This window comes from Lepeophtheirus salmonis, chromosome 1, assembly GCF_016086655.4.
Source record: "Lepeophtheirus salmonis chromosome 1, UVic_Lsal_1.4, whole genome shotgun sequence".
In the NCBI taxonomy this organism is placed as follows: Eukaryota; Metazoa; Arthropoda; class Copepoda; order Siphonostomatoida; family Caligidae; genus Lepeophtheirus; species Lepeophtheirus salmonis.
Window position 1 is genome coordinate 1102508 of NC_052131.2, and position 21938 is coordinate 1124445.

Consider the following 21938-nt stretch of genomic DNA (forward strand, 5'->3'; position numbering starts at 1 on the left):
ATAGAAAAAAATATTTCACGCAGGCCCCAATTTTTAAGTTTAAGTGTGGATTATAGACAGAGCAGGGCTTAGGAAAGACAAAAAAGTTATGTTTGAGATGACTTTAAAAAAAATTGTTTAATATATTTAACAGAATGGTTTCTTAAATTACGTTGTTTTTTCCAATTACCATCTTTAGGAAAAATAGTATTATTAGATCAAAATTTTTATAGATAATTTATTTTTATACATTTTCATCCTTTAAGTACAAATATATATTCATTTAAACTGGCACTGAACCACAAGGACTTTTTGAAGTACCAGAATAGCCACTAGGACCTTCTTCTACACAATCTAAACTTCACAGGATTTTAATTTTTAAACATTAAGAGCAAGTTAAATATCTGTCAAAAAATTCAAATTAGTCCGTGCCATCATTTTCTTGTGAAATAAATTTTGCTTTTGGCTTGGATTTTTTATTTTTCATATTTTTTTTCATTTAAAATTATCATTTAAAATCCGAGTAAGTTTTGTCACAGTACTAGTCCTACGCACAAGATGTGAAATATGTTAAACGGACCCTGCAACTCCGGAACAGGGAGCAAGTGACATTTGGCTTAAACCACTTTTTTCAAGAAATAATAACAATTAAAAGTTAAGTAAATAATGTGTTCTTAATCTGTGGCGTCCATTTTTAAACAAATAGCCCTTCTCTTCCACTTATGAATTGGTTTTGGCGTTCCTGAAATTAGTATTTGCCTCCATTAAATAAAAAGTAATCCAATAGTTGGGTAGAGTGATATAAAGGGCTAATATAATTTTTCAAAAAATCTACAGCTATTCACAAAAAAATTCAAATATTAATTTTTTTGGAAATAAATCTTAAAAATCCATCGCTATTCAAAAAATACAATTCTTTGGAAAGAAATTTCAAAATTAAATGTTCATAAATAAAAAAATCCAAAATAAATTTTTATGAAAAAAACTTCAAAAATCTACTGCTATTCACAAAAAAATTCAAGAATTAATTTGAAATAGCTTTTCACAAAAAATGAAATTTTTTGGAAGGAATTTTCAAATATGAAATTTTTTGCTTTGCTATATAATTTTCCCGAAGACCTTTTTATAAGAAAATAAATCCTTCAAAGAAAAATTTTTAGCACTATTTTCGATTTAAATTTTTTCAATCCTGATCTCAACATTCTAGTAAAAGGGGAACATTCTTTAATTGGGGGGGGGACATATACGTAGAAGACTTGCTATTTTTAGACTGTTTCTCAAAAAGTAAGACCTTAATGAATTATGTATAATAGGTTCTTCATTTTATTTTGGAGAGTTCCTTTCACTTTGATGGTAAAATGAATGAATAAAGGTCTATATATACCATAGATAGATAGGTTTCAAGTAGTGTTGGATCGGTCTAAAAGACAGCAGTCCGATCTTAATAAAATTTGTCATTCCTCGGACCGGTCCTCATAAGGCTTTTGTAGAAAGTACAACAGCTAAAATGACGTATTTACTACTAACTATTTCATTTGAGTCACTGAAGTTACATCATAATTCATGATCTCTTTCAAAGAGACAAGATACCTGTAGGTCACGTGAGACTAGAAGGGATCACTTATTATTTTCTTAGTTCCTATATTCTTCAATCTTAGCTATGAGTGAGCTATCAAAATAAAAAGATAGCTAGGACCGAAGGACTGAAAGATCGATGTATCAGTCCTAAAGACAATACATAGAATGGTAAAAAAGATTGGACTGATAAAAAAAAAACTGAAAAGGGCAGAGAAAAAAGACTGTCCTAGGACTGATCCAACACTGGTTACAAGGTGAAGGAGTACATACTAGTAATGAGTAGTGTTCTGTCGGTCCTTATTTATTCGGTCCAGTCTTATTAGTCCTGAGGAGATTTTTTTTTTCATTATAATACGAACATATTTTATTGTTAATTAATTATATAGTTTATTCTATTATATAACGGAATAATTAAAAAGGAAACACTCTCATTGACGTCAAAAGGGATCGATTTGACCAACAAATGGGACCGGACTGGACTGGACCGTGGTTTTCTGTCTTAAAGTGGAACCGACACAACACTATTGATGGGACGATTAATCAGAATCGGAATCTGATATTTTTTCTGAAATCGAGATTGGGATGGGAAAGAATGTTTAATTTGCGATACCGATCCTTATTTATTGATGGTATTTAACTATGAATTACTTTTCTAAGTTATAAAAAAATATCAAGGAGTCCACAAAAACATGAATGAACAATCGTATTCATTTTATTTCTTAAGAGTCTCTTGCTTTTATGGGGAGGAGGAGGGGGCGTGCCACTCCCTACGATTAATATCTCTGCAAAGCAAGAAAGCCACCGGTTTCTTATATATTTAAAAGAAAAAGAAACAGAGGAAAATAGGTGTAAACAGTACCGTTAGCCATGTCTGAAGGTCACGGCAATCTATAATCAAAAAATTTCGTATAGTCTTTCAATACGAGGATTTTTTGGAATTTTGAATCCATATTTAAAACAACCAAGGAAAAAAGGAGATTCCAAATTGAGACATAAGAATACAAATTATGTCTTATCTTGACAACACAGCAAAAAGCATGTGGCTTAGAATTACAAGATAGGAACAACATAAAAGGGGGGTATCAGTAAGAGAGTTCGTAGTTAGGCTTGTATAAATATCAAAGTAAAAAAAAACTCGTTCTAAACTTCGAAAGTAGTCAGGCCTAGTTTGGAGTGAAAGCTCTTGTGGCATTTATTCATTAAACGGGCGTCTTTTATAAAAATAAACAGGCACAACACCAGTCTAATGTTTGTTTCTAAGGATTTTTAGCTCAAAAAAATCCTTAGTGATGAATCTTGAAATCTGAAATAATAAATCCTCCGTACATTAGAATCCATCTTCCAATGTACAATATATTAATATGTGCCTACATTGACTCTTATGCCCATCATTTAAATATTAAGAAGAAGAAGTTATTATTCCCCCGCTGCCATTCAGTCAGGAAGATTGCAAGACGTGACGACGACAACTACCTTCTTCCCCCTATTAGGCCGATTCTCCTTTTCTTTTCCCTTCTTTCTACTTGGCTAGTGTCGGCAGTCAGAAGCCCCTGCTTTCTACCTTGTACTATTACATCTATATTTTCTTCCATAATGTTTTAACGAACAAGAAAAAAAGTTTGCATCGAACCAGCTTACCCTTGTCAATTTTCTTACAAAAAAGTTTTTCTCAATGACGACCCTTATAACCTCTAGAAATATCAGTGAATCCCTTTGTGTTGTTCTTGCTATCTTGCCCAAATCATTCGCGGATATGGAGTCAACAGCTATTATAGTAGTAGATCAACAAGACACACGGCACTACTCCAAAGCAAATCTCAACTTCATGCCTGTGCTATAGATAAATATTACTTTGTTAATCAATAATAATCAAAAAAGAAAACAATATATAGACATACATGATACATATATATGTACACGGTATATAAATTCCTTGATAATAACTCATAGTTGATTCAAATAATAGACAAATTGGGAGATATAATTTGTAATATACATAAAACATAATCTACTTATACACACAACATCGATTAAAAATGTGAATGGAGTCCTCCGTCAAGTTTCTCTAAAAGAGTATACATACAACAGTTAAATCTACTTCAAAGGATTCTTTCATTCTCAATCCATCTTGTTCTCATAATCTTTGAAAAGGAAAAAAATATTTAGTCGTTTCAGTCGCCAATCAAATTCTATCATTATCTTCAAAACAACATTTTCATCCATCCTTGGATATTGTAAGGAAATAACTTATTAATCTTCTTTTACCATTACATTTTCATAATATGTATTGCCCAATGAGTTTTAAAAAGCTAGCATGTTAATACTCTCAAAATATTTATAGTAATTAATCGATTAGCATTGGACAACTTTTACATACCTACATATGCATAGGTATTATGTATGTAAATCCACTTGAACATCTCATTTAGAAAAGAGGAGTAAAGAAATTTAAGCAATTGATGGTTTTGAATGCTAACATAAATAGTAGATGCAACAAAATATAATTTGTGCATGTGTGGATAACTTGAAATTTAGTGAAATAACGATATTATTTGCAACTCGATTGAAATAGAATATTTTGTTCAGTGTCATGATTGGTTACCAAGGTATAAACTATTAATCTGTATTTCTGAGAGGGGGAACACACACCTGAAAGGTGTGTGTACTAGCAAGGAGAGCCTCCTAGTAGCAGTATCAGCTAGTACACACCACGACCTTGTGTATTCATATACATATAAGTACATACTTATTTGTATTTAAGTAAAAACCTCTTTAGTTTCTCTCTCTCACTTATGCTTTTATTTGATGATGACTGTATATTGATACAATAATACACATATTATGTATATTAGAATGTTTTGTTATTTCAACTTCATCAGTAGTCATACTACATAGAACAATAACATGGACAAATCTGTCGTTAGTAGAAGTAGAAGGCAATATCTATAGAAACTACTTTTATTCCGGGATATAATATGGAGTGTAGTAGACAGTACATTTGGTCTCATGTCTCAATAATAGTAAGAATATTGTAGGTATAACCACATAGTACTATAAGGAGGTGAATGAATTACGTGTTCCCTACGTTTTCTTTGATAAAAATCAAATTATAAAATTGATCAAATTATGTGAGTGTGAATGCAGAGAAAAGATAATAAAATTGATTATATATATAACTTAATGGTTATTGACTATATATATATATATAAGTTATATACAGATCTTTTCTTCTTGAATGAGAAGCATAATTGTTGTTTATTTGTATTTATTATTTCGTCTTATCACCACTAATTAAGATAAAGAAAAGATACTTCATTCATTATATATATCATTTACATTATCATTATCCGTAACGAATTCACACTCACTGTTAGTTTAAACCCCCTCAGCTACCAATCCTTGAAAAAGTATGCACCTACAATTATGGCCAAATTACTTTTTATTCAATTAGTATAAATTATTAGTTTCGTATTTGTTATTAAAATAATATTTATTCCAATAACAATATATGCTAAAGAGTATAAATCCTTTAATATATATATTTTATAGAAAGCTATTTATATATTGATTAAATTATCTTATGATTTTATTTATTTTTGTACATTTAACTTCATTTTTGCAATATTATGTTTAGTATAATATCTTATTAAGTAGTTATTTATTTATGTGTACATATATAATATAAATTCATGGAGATATTTTTAATATATGTTATATCAGTACATTCATATATAAATGGGATACTGAGATAATAAGAAGATCCGGTTAGTTAGAGCCGCGATGATCTATATTAATATTATAGGACGATTCGCTATTAAGTGTTTATTTTGTACTAAAATGGATTAAATCCCCCTATCTTCTTCTTCTTAAGTAAATCCCTTTTTCTTCTGCTGCCTTTTATATAAATTAATAACAAAGAAACGCTTCATTCAAGCGATAAATGATAATAAAAAGGCCTGGATTTTAAAAAAAAACATCGGTGATAAGACGACGCATTCTACCTCCATTGAATATTATTCTTTATAATTAACTATAAGGGAAGATATGGACGGACATATCAGATGGTGATCATCTGGATGATAGGAGAGAATATATCTATTCCATGGCGGAATAGGTCAGGGAATGAGTATGATCCTTATTCTTACGAACAAGAGGACAAGGAAGGGGAGAAAAGGAGAAGGAAGGAATAGGTCGAATACTTTTTATTATTATTATTGAATAGTAATAGTAGGAGTAAGAAGAGAAAAAGGAGGAGAAAAGAAAAGAATAAGTAGGAAAAAGAGGAAGAAGGAAAGAAGAAGTAGATAGATGGAGTGAGTAGTAGTAGTAGTGAGTGAATGAGTTGAGGGAGTGAGAGAGAGAGAGAGAGAGAAGAAGAAGAAGACGACGAAGTAGCGAGTGTGTGTAAAGTGTGTTTGAGTCTATGTATTTGCCTGTCTGCTGCTGCTTCTGTTCTGTGTGTGTATCTCTGTTCGAGTGTCTGCTTCTCTTTTTATTTCAGTTTATTTTCTGTTAAATTGTGTTAGTTCAATGTATTAATATATGTACTACTAATATAAAATAGAATTTAAAGTGGATGATGTTGATGATGATGAGTCATTGGGAAGGTGAACGCCAGAGGGCGGCGGCGGAGGAATAGATCATCAGTCACCTACTACTTAGTACTTACATATGTGACATTCCTAAGCCACTTCTTTTTAAGACATATATTCTATAGAAAATACGAGGACGACTCTTTGCCTTTCATTTATTTCCCTTATATTATCTCATCTCAAAAGTCTCTTTTTCACTTGACTCACACACATTTTCCTTTATTATTGGCTACTATTGCTGCACACTCAAAAAGACTGAATTTACTAGTTAGTAGTTGTGTTCTTCCTCCTCCTCCTCCTCCTCTTCTGCACATACACGGAGCACGCACGTCCTCCTCTCCTTTGGGTACGAATATCATCTACTTATGGGTCTCTCAGTCTACTCTTTGTCTCTTGTTCCAATTTCCAGTATTTCCATGGCATTGCACTCCCTCCTCTCTTTCAATGTCCTTCTAAGTTTCCTGTTTCCACTCTGCCTTTACTCATTTATTAACATGTCCTATCCAATGCTCATTCCATTCTCATCCTCTCCCCCCATCTAACTTCTCAATTTCCTCATCTAAGTATCCTATTTATTTCATGTTTCCATTCTAATCTCTGTCAACAACTTTTTGTACATATTGATATTGTAATACTATTGGTTATAATCCTCAAGAGTCAAGGATGTACTACTAACTTGAGGATTATTCCTTAAAAATAAAACAGTTTCGTTTTCATCTTGAGAGAGAAAACATAGCTCTAATCATATTTGATATTACTATTAAGAGTATTGTCATTTTTAAAAGGAAATCCTTCTAATTTAGTTTGTCTACATACATATATAGGCTAAATTATGTAAATAACATTAACTGTGTAGTTCATTTTGTCAATAAGATCTTTTTTGAGCAAATTGACTGAGATATTTGTATTTTACTTTAAATAAATTGCGAAGACTTATATTATATCTTTATTTAATATTACTTTCCAGATGTCTAATAGTGAAATAAGCAGTGGTTCATTGAAAATTTCTTCATGGATGGTAGAATTTTCTGGTACAAGAAATATTCAACGACAACTAACACGCCAGTATGATGAGAAGCAATCTACAAAGGAAAAATCATCGTTTTTGTGTAACTCTTTGCCTAAGGTTTGAATGCTAGTGCCGCCTATCCGTCAGTGGTATTTTTTTGTTTTGTCCTGGGTTTCCAATGTAAGGCATGTTAGCATGCGTGTTTTCTGGCCTCTATTTTGAGGCTAGTTATAATGAGTTATCCGTCTGTATTGCCAATTTTTAATCTGGAGTTACTGGCCATGGGTTGTTGTGGACTGACTCCTGACAAGGATGACGTCGAGGAGGAAAAGAAGCAACGAAAAACCAACAAAGAGATAGAGCGTCAGATTCAGAAAGACAAGCAGGTCTATCGAGCTACGCATCGACTTCTTTTGCTAGGAGCTGGAGAGTCTGGAAAGTCGACCCTTGTCAAGCAAATGAGAATATTGCATGAAGAGACACCCTTCACGGAAGAGGAAAAGAAACAAAAGAAGGAAGAAATTAAGAATAATGTGAAAGAATCTATAAAAACTATATTAACCGCAATGCCTACCTTAGATCCTTCTTGTGTTTGTGCTAATGAAGATATTGAAGCTAAACGAAAATGGCTTCTTGAGCATATTAATTCCACAGATTTTCAATACACGCCATTATTTTATGAAACTACAGAAATATTGTGGAAGGATTCTGATGTTCAAAATTGTTTCGAGCGTTCAAATGAGTATCAATTAATAGACTGTGCAAAATACTTTTTAGATAAAGTAAGTGTCATAAAGAAAGATGATTTTGAACCTAGTGAACAAGATATACTTCGAGCAAGGGTCCTAACGTCAGGGATTTTTGAAACAAAGTTTCGCGTAGATAAAGTTAAATTTCATATGTTCGATGTTGGTGGTCAACGAGATGAACGTCGGAAATGGATCCAGTGTTTTAACGATGTAACCGCCATTATTTTTGTAGCCGCTTCTAGTTCATACAACATGGTTCTGAGAGAAGACAATACACAAAATCGACTAAGGGAAGCTCTTGATTTGTTTCGCTCTATCTGGAATAATCGATGGCTAAGAACCATATCTGTGATCCTCTTTCTTAACAAACAAGATTTGTTAGAGGAGAAGATTCGATCTGGAAAATCGAAACTGGACGAATATTTTCCAGAATTTTTCCATTACATGATTCCACCCGAAGCTCAGCCGGAAATTGATCAGGGGTCAGATCGAGAATTCACTAGGGCCAAATATTTCATTAGAGACAATTTTCTTCAAATCTCTCAACAATCCAGCCAAGGAGATTCTAAACAGCATAGTGCCCATCACTGTTACCCACATTTTACATGCGCCGTAGATACCGAGAACATACGAAGAGTGTTCAATGACTGTAGAGATATCATCCAAAGAGTTCATTTACGAATGTATGAAATTCTTTAATTTCTCACACATGACTTTTGGTTGTTATAATTTACTTTACTTTTTTTTGTTTCTGTTTTGTTTTGTTTTTCTTTTTCTCTTCATTTCGAATGAAATTGGGGCTTAGACAAAATGCAAAAAAAATATCATTTCTTGGATTCTTATTTTCCTCTTCAGACACAGTCATATAGTGTAAATTATTAATTATGGTTTACTAATAATGAAAAAAATAGCTTTTTTAAATAAAAAAAATTATATATAATATCCTACATTTGTACGATATAATAATAAATGCAAATTTTAATAAATGAAAAAATATGGAATTGCCACAAACACACAACTATAGTATGTAAATGAACTTTGATTCATTTTAACATGAAAGAAGTTTTGTAAATGGGCTGCTGCTGCTTCTTCTTAGGCATTGACGACAAATTGGCAAACCTCTGTAGCTCAAATAATTTTTTAACTAAATATAATTTTTTTTTCATCAAAAAATATTAAATAAATATTATTATATAAAAAAGGTTTTTTAAAGGGAACAAAAAATTGAGTTTTTTTGTTTTGATTTTACAATTTTTGTTGCTTTTATGTTTTACAATTATATTATTATTACTATTCATTTTTGATGCTGCGTAAGATCAAAGAATTTATTATAATTATTACTATTATTATTATTAAAAAGATGCATTCAAATAATGTGTTGTTTAATGACTTTATTATTATTACAACTATTTTCAATCATTTTATTTTATTATTTTTGTTGACTATAATACACATGGTGGTTATATAAACTTTTCTCTATATAATATTGCCAGCACTAAATATATATACCTATTAAATCCTTTTGTTAATAATTCCTTCTATCAAGTTTATTATTTATTGAGTTCTTGTTACTATAATGTTATTAGGATGATTTATATAATGTATAATAATATGGTCAAGGAATGAGAAGAAGAAGGAGAGGGTAATATTGAGATAATATGACATATTATTGACACATTCATGTAGTCCCTTATTCCTTCTGAATGGATCAGGTGCATCCGCAAGAGGTTAAAAATATTGGCTTTTTACTAGACTATTTTTGCTGAGAAGGGTTATTCAAGTTTCATCGTCACATTAAGGTCAAATAACGAACTATAATTGGCCAAAAAGTATCAACAAGCAACAACATCTTTCTTCTTCACTTTTCATTGAGTTATTAATAATTAATTATTTATCATCCTTTATCATTTTTTTGAAAAAGCTTATAACATATTTTTGGATTAGAGATAATAATAATATGATATGATATTTTTTAAATAACTATAATTGTAATATGTACGTACACACAACAAATGTTAATATTATGAAGTACTTAATTAATTATTCCCTACCTAAAACGTATAATATATTGTATAATATAATATGCACTTATACAATCTTGTTAATATTATAAGGATATTCTTCTATTATCTAGCCTTCTGTTTTATAGTCGTACAAATTTTTTAAATAAATAAATATATAACTAACATCTAACTAGCATCTAATAACTACAAAATTATATGTAATTCATCGAAAAAATAAATTATTAGTATAAATTTTCTTTAAAAGGCGTTTTTGTGCTGTTTGGGTTAACGTCCATTTTTCAATATCTTATATTATTATTTATATATATATATATATATTAACAAGAAGAAGGGGAAATCAGCTCAGCATTTAGTAGCTGCTAGAGGTGGGGAGGGGGAAGAGAGAATTTACTTTTGACATTGCATGCACCCAATGTGTTCAAATATATCTTATATTTTTTAAATAAACATTTAATTGAATCTATCAAACATAATATTAAGGAGGGGGAGAATACTACGTACAGCTATCTATAGAAGAAAAACTGCGAACTACATGGGGGCTGCTGTCACTACGACTGCTACTACTAAACGATTAATACGCCCGGGTCCTTACTGCTTGTAATAGTACTATTTATTATATTATAATAAATTATATAAATATTACAGAATGACGTCATTATGGATCCCCTACTTTTATTTTTTTGAGTGGCTACGGTATTATAAGCTCATGTCACAAAATCCCTTCAAATAAGAGCAAAGGGCAATTACAGATATCTGTGATGCATTAATATGGTTTAAAAAAGGCATGGAATCGAATTATTTTTTCGGATTTGTCATGTTGTTTTACGTTGTTGGATCTTTTTTAGTTTAAGGTGTGAGAGGTTGCGCTGTGCTTTAATTTGAAAGTCTGTCAAATGATGGGAAAATGGCTGCACGAAGGACTTGCGAGAGAGAGAAGCTAGAAAAGGAAAGGTTCCTTTATTATTTTTTTTAATAGCTATTCTTTATAGTTTGTAATATAGTTTATTTCAGTTTCATCAATGATGAGCTGAGCCAATTCTACAAGAATCATGGATTGGAATCTTGGAGCCCTTTTTCTGACCTTTTTCTTCCTTGCTTGGGGTTCATCCGAGAGGAGTATTGCGGAGAGTGTTCTATTAGAGGCAGGGATCTCTACTTTTGTGGACTCAGGGTTCGGTAACTTCACCTCCATTGTTTTGGATCCCCTGAACTATCAAGTCGTGGTGGGAGGTCGAGATGGACTGTATCGCCTACGATTGGAGGATTTGAGTCTTTTGGAGAAGGCGGAGTGGAGTGGAGATGAGCCTGGGCTGTGCATGGACAAGGGACAGAGCTCTGAGGTCTGTCACAACTATCTTCGCCTTATTCACCTCTACAACAACCGCCTCTTTGTCTGTGGCACGAATGCATTCAACCCTAAGTGTTCATGGAGATCCGCTCTTAGACTTCAAGTAAATACATAATTGTTAATGTAGTACATTGATTAACTCTTTTCACCTTTGCATTGATTTTTGATTTGTAGGAGGCCGTGGAATGGATCGATGGACGGGGAAAGTGCCCTTATAGTCCCACTTCCTCCGTTGTGTCTCTCCTAACCAAAAGAGGAACCTACTACATAGGAAGCTCCATTGATTTCATGGGGGATCAGCATGCAATTTACCGTATGGACGGCGCTTCCAACGGGTTTAAAGATCTCCTCAGTACTTCCATATCCGACTATCGCTGGCTCTCTCAGCCTGAGTTTGTGAGCGTCTTTGAGACAGATGCATATGTCTATTTTATCTTTAGAGAGGTTGCTGTGGAAGATTATGGAAAATCGATGTATTCACGAATAGCACGGATTTGCAAAAATGACCAAGGGCAGAGTCGCGTCTATAAATTTATATCTACTTTCCTCAAGGCTCGACTCAATTGTTCCATGGGTGGAGATGTTCCATTTTACTTTAATCAAATTCAGTCTGCGTTTTTTCGCAGTGAAGATAATCTTATTTACGGAACATTCTCTACCGGAGAAAATCCAATCCATGGCTCCGCTGTGTGTAGTTTTCATATTAGTGAAGTCGAAAAAGCATTTGACGGCGCATTTCTAATTCAAAAATCTCCTGATTCCATTTGGAAATCAGTACCTGGAGAGCATGAGCATTTTCAATGTAGAACTCGAGGTTCCAGTACTCATACATCAAGAGAGTATCAATTGGTTGAGAGAACCGTTCAACAAAGTCATTCTGCTCCCATCTTTTATGTATGATAATCATTATTTAATACTTAAAAGTGGCTCCTAATCAAATTATTTATTATAGGATAATATGGAACAATACTCACACCTCATCGTGGATAGTATTAGGGCAGACAATCAAATTCTTCATATGCTTTATATTGCTACTCGAGCTGGCCAAATAAAAAAGGTCAGCTACAATCCGAGTACGGGTAAAAGTTGTTTAATTGAAGTCCTTCGGCCCTTTGGTCCTTCCGTACAGTTAAAAATTAATAATATCCTTCTCATGAAAAAAACAATGTCGCTTTATCTCACGACTAACGAAAATATTGTTCGTATGGATTTGAAACGGTGTCATCAAATTAAAAAGAAAGAAGCTTGCTTAGAATTAAAAGATCCTTATTGTGGATGGAACAATGAAAATAAAGAATGTGTAACACAGACACTTGAGATAAATAACCGCACTGAGTATATGGCTCCTCAATGTCCTTCTCCAGATGAGACAGTAAGTACAACAAAAATATTTTTTATTTTATTTCAAATATAGTTACCGAATACAAATGTACACTTAGGTTGATGGAAAGTGGAGTGCTTGGTCAGAGTGGGAAGGTTGCTATAATAGAGACCCATCATTACCTTATTCCAACTCCAAATGCCTATGTCGTAGAAGGTTATGTTCAAATCCCAAACCAATGAATGGCGGAAAAGAATGCATAGGGCATGAAATAGAAACTGCTAACTGTACTAGAAATGGCCAATGGACTGAGTGGTCCAATTATGGTGCTTGTTCTCAAACTTGTGATGCAGGTATGCAGGCTAGAAAACGATATTGTAGTAATCCTTCGCCAGCATATGGTGGTAAAACTTGTATCGGACGAGATGTTGAACATCAGTATTGTAATGATTTACCTCCGTGCAAAACAAAACAAACTGTGTCACCATGGTCAGAGTGGTCAAATTGTTCATCCAATTGCAATGATGGCTTTATAAAAAGGACTAGAGTTTGTTATCCTTATGCATGTGAAGATGGTTGTAATGTTCAATTTAAGAAATGTTCTATGGATAACTGTGAAGATACTCTTAAGATATCAGACTGGACTCCTTGGGTTAGGGTGAATTCCTCTCCTTCCAACGATTCTTGGTACGTTGTCCATTTTCCTTGATTTTTCAACATATTATTTATGTGATATCTTTTTTTTATTTTTTTAAGGATGGAAAAACGCTATAAATTCACTTACAATGTCCCGACTCATTTGAAGGATAGTGCCTTCATGAAAGAGGAAAAACGACATTGTACTGGGAATGGTAGATGTGAAAAAGTTTCCAGGGGCTCTGTGAGCAATGCTAAAAATTCATGGTTTGACTGGACTGTATGTAACAAACCCTGTGGAGGTGGTCAGCAAATCAAAGTTCGCTCTTGTCTTCCAAATGAAGAGAATTGCGAAGGAGTAACTCTGATAGAGCGTCCTTGTAATACGGACCCATGTCCCCCAAAGTTTGAATGTTGGTCTGAATGGTCTCTTTGTGGAAATGAAAATAATATTAGGCGGAGGACAAGGGTATGTCCTAATGGAGAAAGTTGTCCACCAGATGAAATGGTTCAGGAGGAAGAATGTTTGAAAGAGAATTGTGAGTCTACACTTGTTTGTCAAGGAAACCTAAGTGCTCTTGAGCCGACTTGTTCAAGATCATGTTCTATAAGCATCATCATGATCACTCTTATCTCTGGTTTTGTGGGTGGTATAATTTGTGGCGGATTTGCAATATTCCTTTTCATGAAATATAAAAGGTCATTTATCGAATCCATTGTTAGTCCGAAATATGTTTCTGCTAAAAGTCAGAACTTGTATGTTAGTTTGCCCCTTTGGGACATACAAAATAAACAAATCAGTGGATTAAATGAATCAAAGACTTTTGGGACTGATGAATCAGATGACGTCTCTCTTAAAAATCCTAGAAATTCTCTCACTTTTCATAGTGCCTTGGACAATTTAGATGCTGATAAGCATTACTCATAATAACTACTCATATTATATATACTATACCACATAACTTTTATACTTAGACCTACATTCAAATACTATGTTTCTCTTTAGTGCGATGCCATTCATTTTCTAATTATTTTAGAAATATTTTAAAACAGTATGTTACTTTTAATATTTTATTATATTATACATATATTTATATCTATTATTATAATATCCACATTTTCCTATTGTTTTTCTTACCATGTTCTTTATTAAGTACATTAGAAATAAAATTCATTCTTTACCTAGTACAAATCCATTTGTCTCTTACAATTTTGTTCATTTCTAGAAATGTGACTGTGGGAAGACAAAAATTAGGACTGTATCTTTACTTAAATAAATAGTACATAAAACCGCCCTAGGACACTGATACTAGATCATCTGAACAATATGCTCAATTATATTATTATCTTTTGGACAAATAGTATGTATGCATTGACAAAAACACTGAACATAGGTGTCAGAACTGTGTATGAATATATTCTTCTTCTATGATTTTCATTCAATGGACAGCGGCAGCTACGGGCCTCTCTGTTTTAGTTCGAGCATCGTCCTTCTCACTTTCCTATGGGATTGATTGATGTAAAAATATATTCATATTTAATATCCTCTCGCATTGGCCCGGTTGCACCAAGTTGATTTAAATGTATAACATCACTTCATTTAAGTAGAACTGGTGCAATCGGGCCTCATTATTACTCACCTCCTTAATAAGATTCCAGTCAAATACGTAGTCATAAGAAAATCCTTGGCGGTGAAAGAGATTGCGAACTAATTGTCTAAGATATGAGTAATCAGGTCTTTCTTCAAATCTCAAAGATCTGCAGTAGTTTAGATACGTTGAAAACTCTGCTATAATAAGGAATAAATTAATAGTATAAAGGATCGTTCAAAATACTAATTAATTAATATACATATAAACCTACATATATTCAGACAATACTATAAATATATATGTCGTGTACTTGTTGCAACGCAAAAATGAGCTGATGATTTTATAATGAAGGGATTTACAGTATTTACGATTTGGTTAATGTAAAAATTGTATATTCCTTGGATGACCAGGCTTATTGCTCGTAAATACATAATAAATAATAGTCATTTTCATTACTCAAAATGAAATGTTAACATCAATTATTGGTTGGTAATTAAAATGACTGATGGTGTAATTATTAGACGTAGAAATTGTAACTTGTACCCAACATATATCAGGGGCGTCTGCAGGATTATAAATATGTTATTATTTTTTTGGGGAGGGGGGTTGATTTATAGAGTTTTTCTGAAAAAAAATTCACAAATTTCAAAAATCCATAGTTATTCATACAAAATTTAATTTTTCAGTAAAAAGCAAACAAGAGTCGACAGCCGCCCTCCAGTTCTCCCCCTACGGACTGTATATTTTTTAAAAGTTATTTATATTAATTTGTAAGTTATCAGTCTTATACATATGTACTCGTATATAGGTTTTAAATATAATATTTGATAGAGCCAAAAAGAAAGAGTGTCATCAGATATCCATTTAATAATTATTTAATTTATTTAAAAATGTAAAACAACCTCTCTAATTTTAGTTACACCTACATACTTACAAGGAGCTCCTTTACAAAGTTCGTCAATGGGTGTAGACAATTTTTTCTCCGATATTTTTTCATACTTCTGAGCCTTTGTTCTGGCTTTGAGTCCTTGCCAAGGTAAAGCTCCATGAATTAAATACATAAAAATGTAGCCTAATGCTTCCATATCATCTCTTCGTGACTGTTCTATCCCAAGATGTGTGTTGATTGATGCGTATCTTGCAGTGCCGGTAAGATTTTTATTTTCTCTGTAGGGTATGTGTTGATGAGTCCTTCCGTCACGATATCTTTTAGCTAGACCAAAGTCTATCACGTATACTAAATTTCCCTTTTTTCCAAGTCCCATGAGAAAATTATCCGGTTTAATATCACGATGAATGAAGTTTTTACTATGAATGAATTCTATTCGACTAATCTATAATTTAGAATAATTAATAATAAGTTAATAATGAGCTTCATATATTATATAAAATTAATATACCATTTGATCTGCTAGCAAAAGAACCGTTTTTAGAGAAAATTTTCGTCCACAAAAGTTAAATAAGTCTTCGATACTCGGGCCAAGAAGCTCCATAACTAAAACGTGGTAGTCTCCTTCAGTGCCATAATACTTCAATTGAGGGATTCCAACTGGAAATATATTATTGATTTTAATTGAAGAATATGTATTGAAATATGCTCAATTCCTGAAGTCCTTTCATATCAATATTCCCTAAAAATATTGATTTTTAATCACAAATTAAAATTACTTTTTTAATTTGTGAGAAAAAACATTTATAAATTTTAAAATAAAATTCATCAATTCAAAAAGGATCAAGTTAAAGTCATAGACATGGATGATGAAACTACCTCCTCCTTGTAGAAATTTGTAGAATTTGCATTCAATATTAAGTTGAGGGTGTTTAGCCTTAACTTGTTCCAACTTAATGGCCGCCTCTTCTCTGGAAATAATATCAATAGCTGAAAAATAACTTTAAAAATTGGCGAAAATGAATCTTCAAACAATGTTTGTCTTCTAATTACCTAAGTAAATATCACCAAAAGATCCACCTCCAATTTTTCTACCAAGTCTATATTTGTTGTTGGCTATTCGAATATCCATTTCCTCTGAAATATTTTATGGTTATTAGTACATTGTTGTGAGTATTTGAGAATATACATATATTCGGATTTTTAAAGTTTTCCTTTGTAAAAATCGCACGCCTTGTAATAAAAAAGATGATTTCTATGTATTTATAATATTAAAATATGAAGTGAAGCCTATAAATTCTTTGAAAATAGATGTACATATTTAATATGATTTTTAAAAAAATCACAAGAATGAGAGACTAACACAATAAACAAGACTCAACTTCATGTGCCTAAATATTACCTCATAATGATACAATCATACTTACAATATTGTACATTTATGTGTCTAAGGTTGATATAATATAACGCATAAATAATTTACAAATTAACTCTCTTTATTTATTAGAAGAACTTGATAAGGGCATATGCACCCCGTCAGCACAAAAGCAGCCTATAATGATTTTTCTAGAAATTGAGTCTGGATTGCATTTGTATTCCTCAAAGAATAATAATTTGAAGGAGCCACAAATTGCACTTAAATGATCTAAAATTAGCATCACAATGAAAGAATTATATATGGAAAAATTATATGGTTAAAAGAGGCCGTATGGGGCCCAAACTAAGCATCATAAATTGAATAAAGTATAGTTATCATTCTTAAGTATCCCTAATCACCCCAAAAATTTGAACCCAAAGTCTATAATTGATAGAATTTGCTGTGTCCTTAAACCTGTTTCTACCTTTATACTTTATATTATTTATACTTCATATTAATATATCTTATATTCCCGTTAATCATTGAGTACGATACGTTTTATTTTGTTGTTAATTATTGTCTATGATCGTCCATTTAATGTTAATCTTATTTCTTACTCGGGAGCATCACTTAAATTACTTCAATTATCAAGGTTGAGTCATTGAGGGGGAATCGCGACGAGAATGGGATTATAACATTACTTATCTCCACTTAGGGTACCCATACATGACAGAAATATGTCCACGAAATATAGGACTGTATGCATAGGTATATATGTGTATGATGTAAAGAAAACAGAGATATAAATTGCATCCGGACTGTTTGCAGGCCAAAAAATCTGTTCTCCAAAAGGGAGGACATTTTGTGGCTAGGATATCCTGCTCTTTTTTAGCATTGTGGTCCGATACAATGTCTCATTCGAAGGTTTAATTTCTTCCTTTGGCTACTCCATCCATCCAAGGAATGTAAATTAAAAGTGCGAACCCAATGACAAAGCTGGATCCACACGTGGTCGCCCGTCTTGCCAAAGCTTCCAGCACCATTTGGCTGAGGTTATCAGTAGAGTGGATATCATTATGAATAATTGAATGTCATTAAATTAGATTTTAAATAATAATAAAACTATGATTCTATCCCATCTAGTTCGTTTGTTATGTGCCTTTAAAGATTTTCCCAATTTATCCGGACTATCCTGTAAGTAATGTATATAGCAAGCTGACAACTGTGGTCCTCACACCGCACATGGTCTACAAAAATGCTTTTATAATTTGTTATAAATAGGAAGAATAGATGAAGTTTCTATAATGGAAGAGTTTTAAATATAAATTAATAAAACACATTGCAATTGAGTTTGTATCTCTCAACCTTTCCGTCTTCAAAAAGAAAAAGAAAAAAGATATTAAATTAACTGGTAGTGAGCCAATTTTGCCCCAACTGGAAGACTATTATTTATTTAGTAGTAGATCATTGTTCATAATAGCTTAGCAATAACAACAGCTAATTCGAGTTGAAGCAATCAAAATTTAGAACTCTAATTATGTTGTAATTAAGGGAAGTAGTAAATCGACACCTGACAAAAAATAACAATATTAGAGCTGTTGATTACTTATTGGAGATTCTATTGTGAAAAGTCAATTTCTTTCTTCTTAAAAAATATTCTACTTTGCGTCTTTTGCATATTATTAAATATATTTTAATTAATATAACTTTTAAAAAATGTGATTTTCTACTACAATCTTCTTAATAGATAGTTTTGCCGGTCCCAGATATAAAGCCTGTTTAGATGTTATTAACTTACAATTCCTTCCGTTTCGGCAAACAGAGTCTTCCAGTACCAACAAAAATAAGCTAAAAATAAATCATCAACAACTCCTATCTTTTTTATACAAGCTGTCAATTTACTACTTCTCTTAATTACTAATAAATGAATATTCTGAACGTTGATTGCTTGAACTCAAATGAGCTGTTTTGAAGCTATCAACAATTTCATATTATCAAATAAATAGGAAATTTTTTTATTAGGCACTAGGATGTACCAGTATTATATATTTTATTACGAATTATTCCATCATGCACATACTCAGATAAACTTGCTAATCATCTTCGTTCCCTTTGTTACGAATTATTTTAACATGCACATGCAAATCTGCGGACGGAGGGACAGCCACGTAGTATACTACTACATTATAGCAGATAATATATGGAAATATTTAAAGGACTTTCAGAGAAAAATTGCACAAAATCCCACAACTCATCTCTAGTATTGTGTGTCCTTTTTTTTTTTAAATCCAGAGCATATGCCTACTTGAGAAGGATTGCTATGGGGTGTAAGGAATTTCAAACCTATTTCTAAATTAAAGAATCTACATATAACTAGAGACTTTCAGTTGATGAATCTCATCGATCAATTTGATGCCGTGGTTCTCAAACTGTGATAATGTCCTCTTAAAAAAAAATTCATAACATTTTGTCGAAAATTGTTAAATTTTAAATAATTAGAGTACTTGGACATCTTGGTATTTTGTCAGTTGGTACTCCACAATATAAAGAGTTTGATAAACCCTAATCTAATTAATCATGATTTATACTTTAATTTAATCAATATTTCATCCATATATATTTACCTATGTTGGCGGATAATGCACTCTTGAGTAAATTCGACTTATTCTCTTGTGCATCGTTTTCATCCTTTTTATTGGACGGGGATGCGGTATTCACGTTGTTGTTGCTGCTATTATTGTTGTTACTTTCCTTCCCCTGCCTTGATGGACTATAACTCTTTTCCCCCTCGGATTCAGAGGATGACACATTGCTTTTATGATACACTTCCACGTTATCTGCAAGCGCCGTTTTTGGAGTAAATGCTCCCAGCTCCCAATCCTTTACTCTACTCAGAACAGAGCAAAAGCTTGGATTAGGAGACTTGGATTTCGCCCTTTGACCAGAGTTTGGTGGAGTTTTTTGTCTTCCTTTCCTTTTGGAAGTGCTAAGACAAGCACTTCCCGTATCACACATTATATTATGCTTCGGAACGGTTAGATTCATTGAGTTATTTGTAACGTTGCTGGAAAAGTATAGAAAAGCACACAAAAAATTAGTTTTCTAAGGATATGAAAGATTATTATGTAACTGTCTCCTTTTTCACATGTTTTGACATTAACAGGCATTCAAGTACATAAAAATACAAATAAATAAAAAAAAAAGTAAGAAGCAAATATTATTTTAAATGCTTTACTCAGAAAGAGCAAACTTCGAAATAGACATACGAAGAAGTCATTTAGGTTTTACGAAATATATTATTCTTATACGTAGTAGTAGCAGCTACTGTTTTCAACACAAGACTTCATCAATCAAATGCTTTTGCCGAATACATATTATACTAATGATATATATATAAATAAAAAAAACTCTTTTTGGAAAATTATGTCATTGTCAAGGAATGTAGAATAAATATGTGAGTGAAAAGCAGAGCTTTTTAAAATAAATAAAAGTTATTAAATCGACTTTTGCTGCTTAATGGTGCACGAAAATGCAGCATGATATTGATTCATAGGGAAACACATTATTATGTAGTATTTGAAAAATCACAATATTATTATGTATTAATATTCTTCGGTAAAAAAAAGGAGGGGGGAAATAGGTGGATGGATTAGTAGTAGCTCTCGCTTGACCTACCTTACTCGTCGTGAAGAAGGTCTTCTTGGTAGTGAATCCGAGTTATTATTATAATTATGAGTTTCAATGTTTTTCATGCCGTTGTGTTTGAATCTACGAGAAATAAACACTCACAAAATGGAAGTCAATTAGTTGTATGATCAATTTTTCAATGTAAATATGTTGTAGATTTCAAAAGAAGAAGAAGAAGAAAGGCAATGTCAAAGAAAGGAATTAACATACATACATAGGTATGCAAGCCTAAATAGGCAGCGAGAGACAAAAAGGAAAAGAAAACAAAATCATATAAAATACATTCATACAATATCGAAAGCGAATCAGGAATAAGAACACACTCATATAGACTGACTAACTTGCGACGGACGACCCAATCTCAAACCCATGACCATTATTTAGCTAAAACAAGGAGGGAAGAACAGCTCTGACTTTCTTGGCAAGAGCCACCTGAAATAAGATTTAAAGGAAGAGAGTTAAATAACGTAGAAACATACAAAGGAATTCTCTTAAATAACAAGTTGATGTCAAAACACGTGTTAAAATAATTTAGTATGACGTCAAACCCAAAAACTGATGACTTAGTTCCTTCATTAGAGGCTGACGTCAGGCTTCATACATTAGTATGTATACCATTAAGAAACTCAGACCATCATTTTGATATAATATTACATATTATGTACAATTTATCTGTTCAATAGATTAATAACTTTATTTACTTTCGTTTAATTTGTTCCTGGATAAGCTCCTCGTCAGTCAAAGCAATTCATCCCATGAGAAACTAGGGAAAACGACCGCCCTAATTAATTTCCCCCATAGTTATGCATTCTTGTGTGACCTTCACTTCACAAAAATTGATGGCCTCTCACTGTTTGGATATGAAATCTTCCTAAAAAATTTTACCAAATCGATCTGTAACTTTTTCATTAATCCTGCTTATAAACAGACAAGCAAACAAACAGAGGATGGTGAATGCAAAATAGAATTGTGTGTATTGGCGCCAAAAGTTGTACTTATAATAATAAAACTAATTTGTTTAGAGACTCGTATCCGGGGTTTCTACAGGATTATATTTTGGAGGAACCTTGTTTTTTTAATTTTTTTTTAAATTTCAAAAATTGAATTTCAAATATTTAATTCTTTTAATTTTTTTCCAAAAAACCACAGTTTTCCACCCAAAATAAAATTTTGCAAT

At 32.1% G+C, this 21938-nt stretch overlaps 3 protein-coding genes and 1 long non-coding RNA gene across 13 annotated transcripts; 3 read left to right on the forward strand and 1 right to left on the reverse strand.

Annotated features, from left to right (window-relative positions):
* Positions 1 to 457: 457 nt before the first annotated feature.
* On the forward strand, positions 458 to 9424 carry Galphas (G protein alpha s subunit). Of its 7 annotated transcripts, none has more exons than XM_040728033.2 (2): positions 458 to 3791; positions 7117 to 9424. In XM_040728033.2, the coding sequence occupies exon 2, from the start codon at positions 7392 to 7394 to the stop codon at positions 8604 to 8606; it is 1215 nt and encodes a 404-aa protein (XP_040583967.1). In that variant the 5' UTR covers positions 458 to 3791; positions 7117 to 7391; the 3' UTR covers positions 8607 to 9424. The 7 variants fall into 7 exon arrangements, with proteins under 7 accessions (XP_040583967.1, XP_040583998.1, XP_040583970.1 ...); XM_040728064.2 differs by lacking the exon at positions 458 to 3791 and adding an exon at positions 4437 to 4588; XM_040728036.2 differs by lacking the exon at positions 458 to 3791 and adding an exon at positions 5783 to 6495.
* A 1424-nt stretch (positions 9425 to 10848) lies between these two features.
* Positions 10849 to 14428, forward strand: LOC121132566 (semaphorin-5A). The gene is made up of 5 exons (XM_040728002.2): positions 10849 to 11382; positions 11454 to 12173; positions 12232 to 12651; positions 12719 to 13287; positions 13357 to 14428. Exons 1-5 carry the CDS (start codon positions 10981 to 10983, stop codon positions 14162 to 14164), a joined length of 2919 nt encoding a protein of 972 aa, XP_040583936.1. The 5' UTR covers positions 10849 to 10980; the 3' UTR covers positions 14165 to 14428.
* A 115-nt stretch (positions 14429 to 14543) lies between these two features.
* On the reverse strand, positions 14544 to 21252 carry LOC121132578 (casein kinase I). Of its 4 annotated transcripts, XM_040728012.2 has the most exons (9): positions 21103 to 21252; positions 20750 to 20842; positions 19699 to 20138; positions 16771 to 16854; positions 16597 to 16707; positions 16229 to 16377; positions 15763 to 16162; positions 14877 to 15025; positions 14544 to 14738 (listed from the first exon to the last, which is right to left on the reverse strand). In XM_040728012.2, exons 2-9 carry the CDS (start codon positions 20824 to 20826, stop codon positions 14676 to 14678), a joined length of 1473 nt encoding a protein of 490 aa, XP_040583946.1. In that variant the 5' UTR covers positions 20827 to 20842; positions 21103 to 21252; the 3' UTR covers positions 14544 to 14675. The 4 variants fall into 4 exon arrangements, 3 of the variants coding, with proteins under 3 accessions (XP_040583946.1, XP_040583951.1, XP_040583956.1); XR_005869377.2 differs by lacking the exon at positions 21103 to 21252 and having other exon boundaries at positions 14877 to 15022; positions 20750 to 21004; XM_040728017.2 differs by lacking the exons at positions 20750 to 20842; positions 21103 to 21252 and adding an exon at positions 20310 to 20523.
* On the forward strand, positions 16753 to 17895 carry LOC121132637 (uncharacterized). The gene is made up of 2 exons (XR_005869405.2): positions 16753 to 16886; positions 17225 to 17895. It is a non-coding gene; the product is annotated as an uncharacterized lncRNA (long non-coding RNA).
* Positions 21253 to 21938: the final 686 nt, after the last annotated feature.

What these genes read in the sequence shown, in the direction of transcription:
- Galphas (XM_040728033.2), top strand. Translation starts at nt 7,392, where the DNA reads ATGAGTTATCCGTCTGTATTGCCAATTTTTAATCTGGAGTTACTGGCC.
- LOC121132566 (XM_040728002.2), top strand. Translation starts at nt 10,981, where the DNA reads ATGGATTGGAATCTTGGAGCCCTTTTTCTGACCTTTTTCTTCCTTGCT. An exon ending in GATCCGCTCTTAGACTTCAA is followed by an intron (nt 11,383 to 11,453) that starts GTAAATACATAA and finishes TTTGATTTGTAG; the next exon opens with GAGGCCGTGGAATGGATCGA. An exon ending in GTCCTTCTCCAGATGAGACA is followed by an intron (nt 12,652 to 12,718) that starts GTAAGTACAACA and finishes ATGTACACTTAG; the next exon opens with GTTGATGGAAAGTGGAGTGC.
- LOC121132578 (XM_040728012.2), bottom strand. Translation starts at nt 20,826, where the DNA reads ATGAAAAACATTGAAACTCATAATTATAATAATAACTCGGATTCACTA. An exon ending in CCTTCTTCACGACGAGTAAG is followed by an intron (nt 20,139 to 20,749) that starts GTAGGTCAAGCG and finishes ATACTTTTCCAG; the next exon opens with CAACGTTACAAATAACTCAA. An exon ending in ACTTTGTAAAGGAGCTCCTT is followed by an intron (nt 15,026 to 15,762) that starts GTAAGTATGTAG and finishes TCCTTATTATAG; the next exon opens with CAGAGTTTTCAACGTATCTA.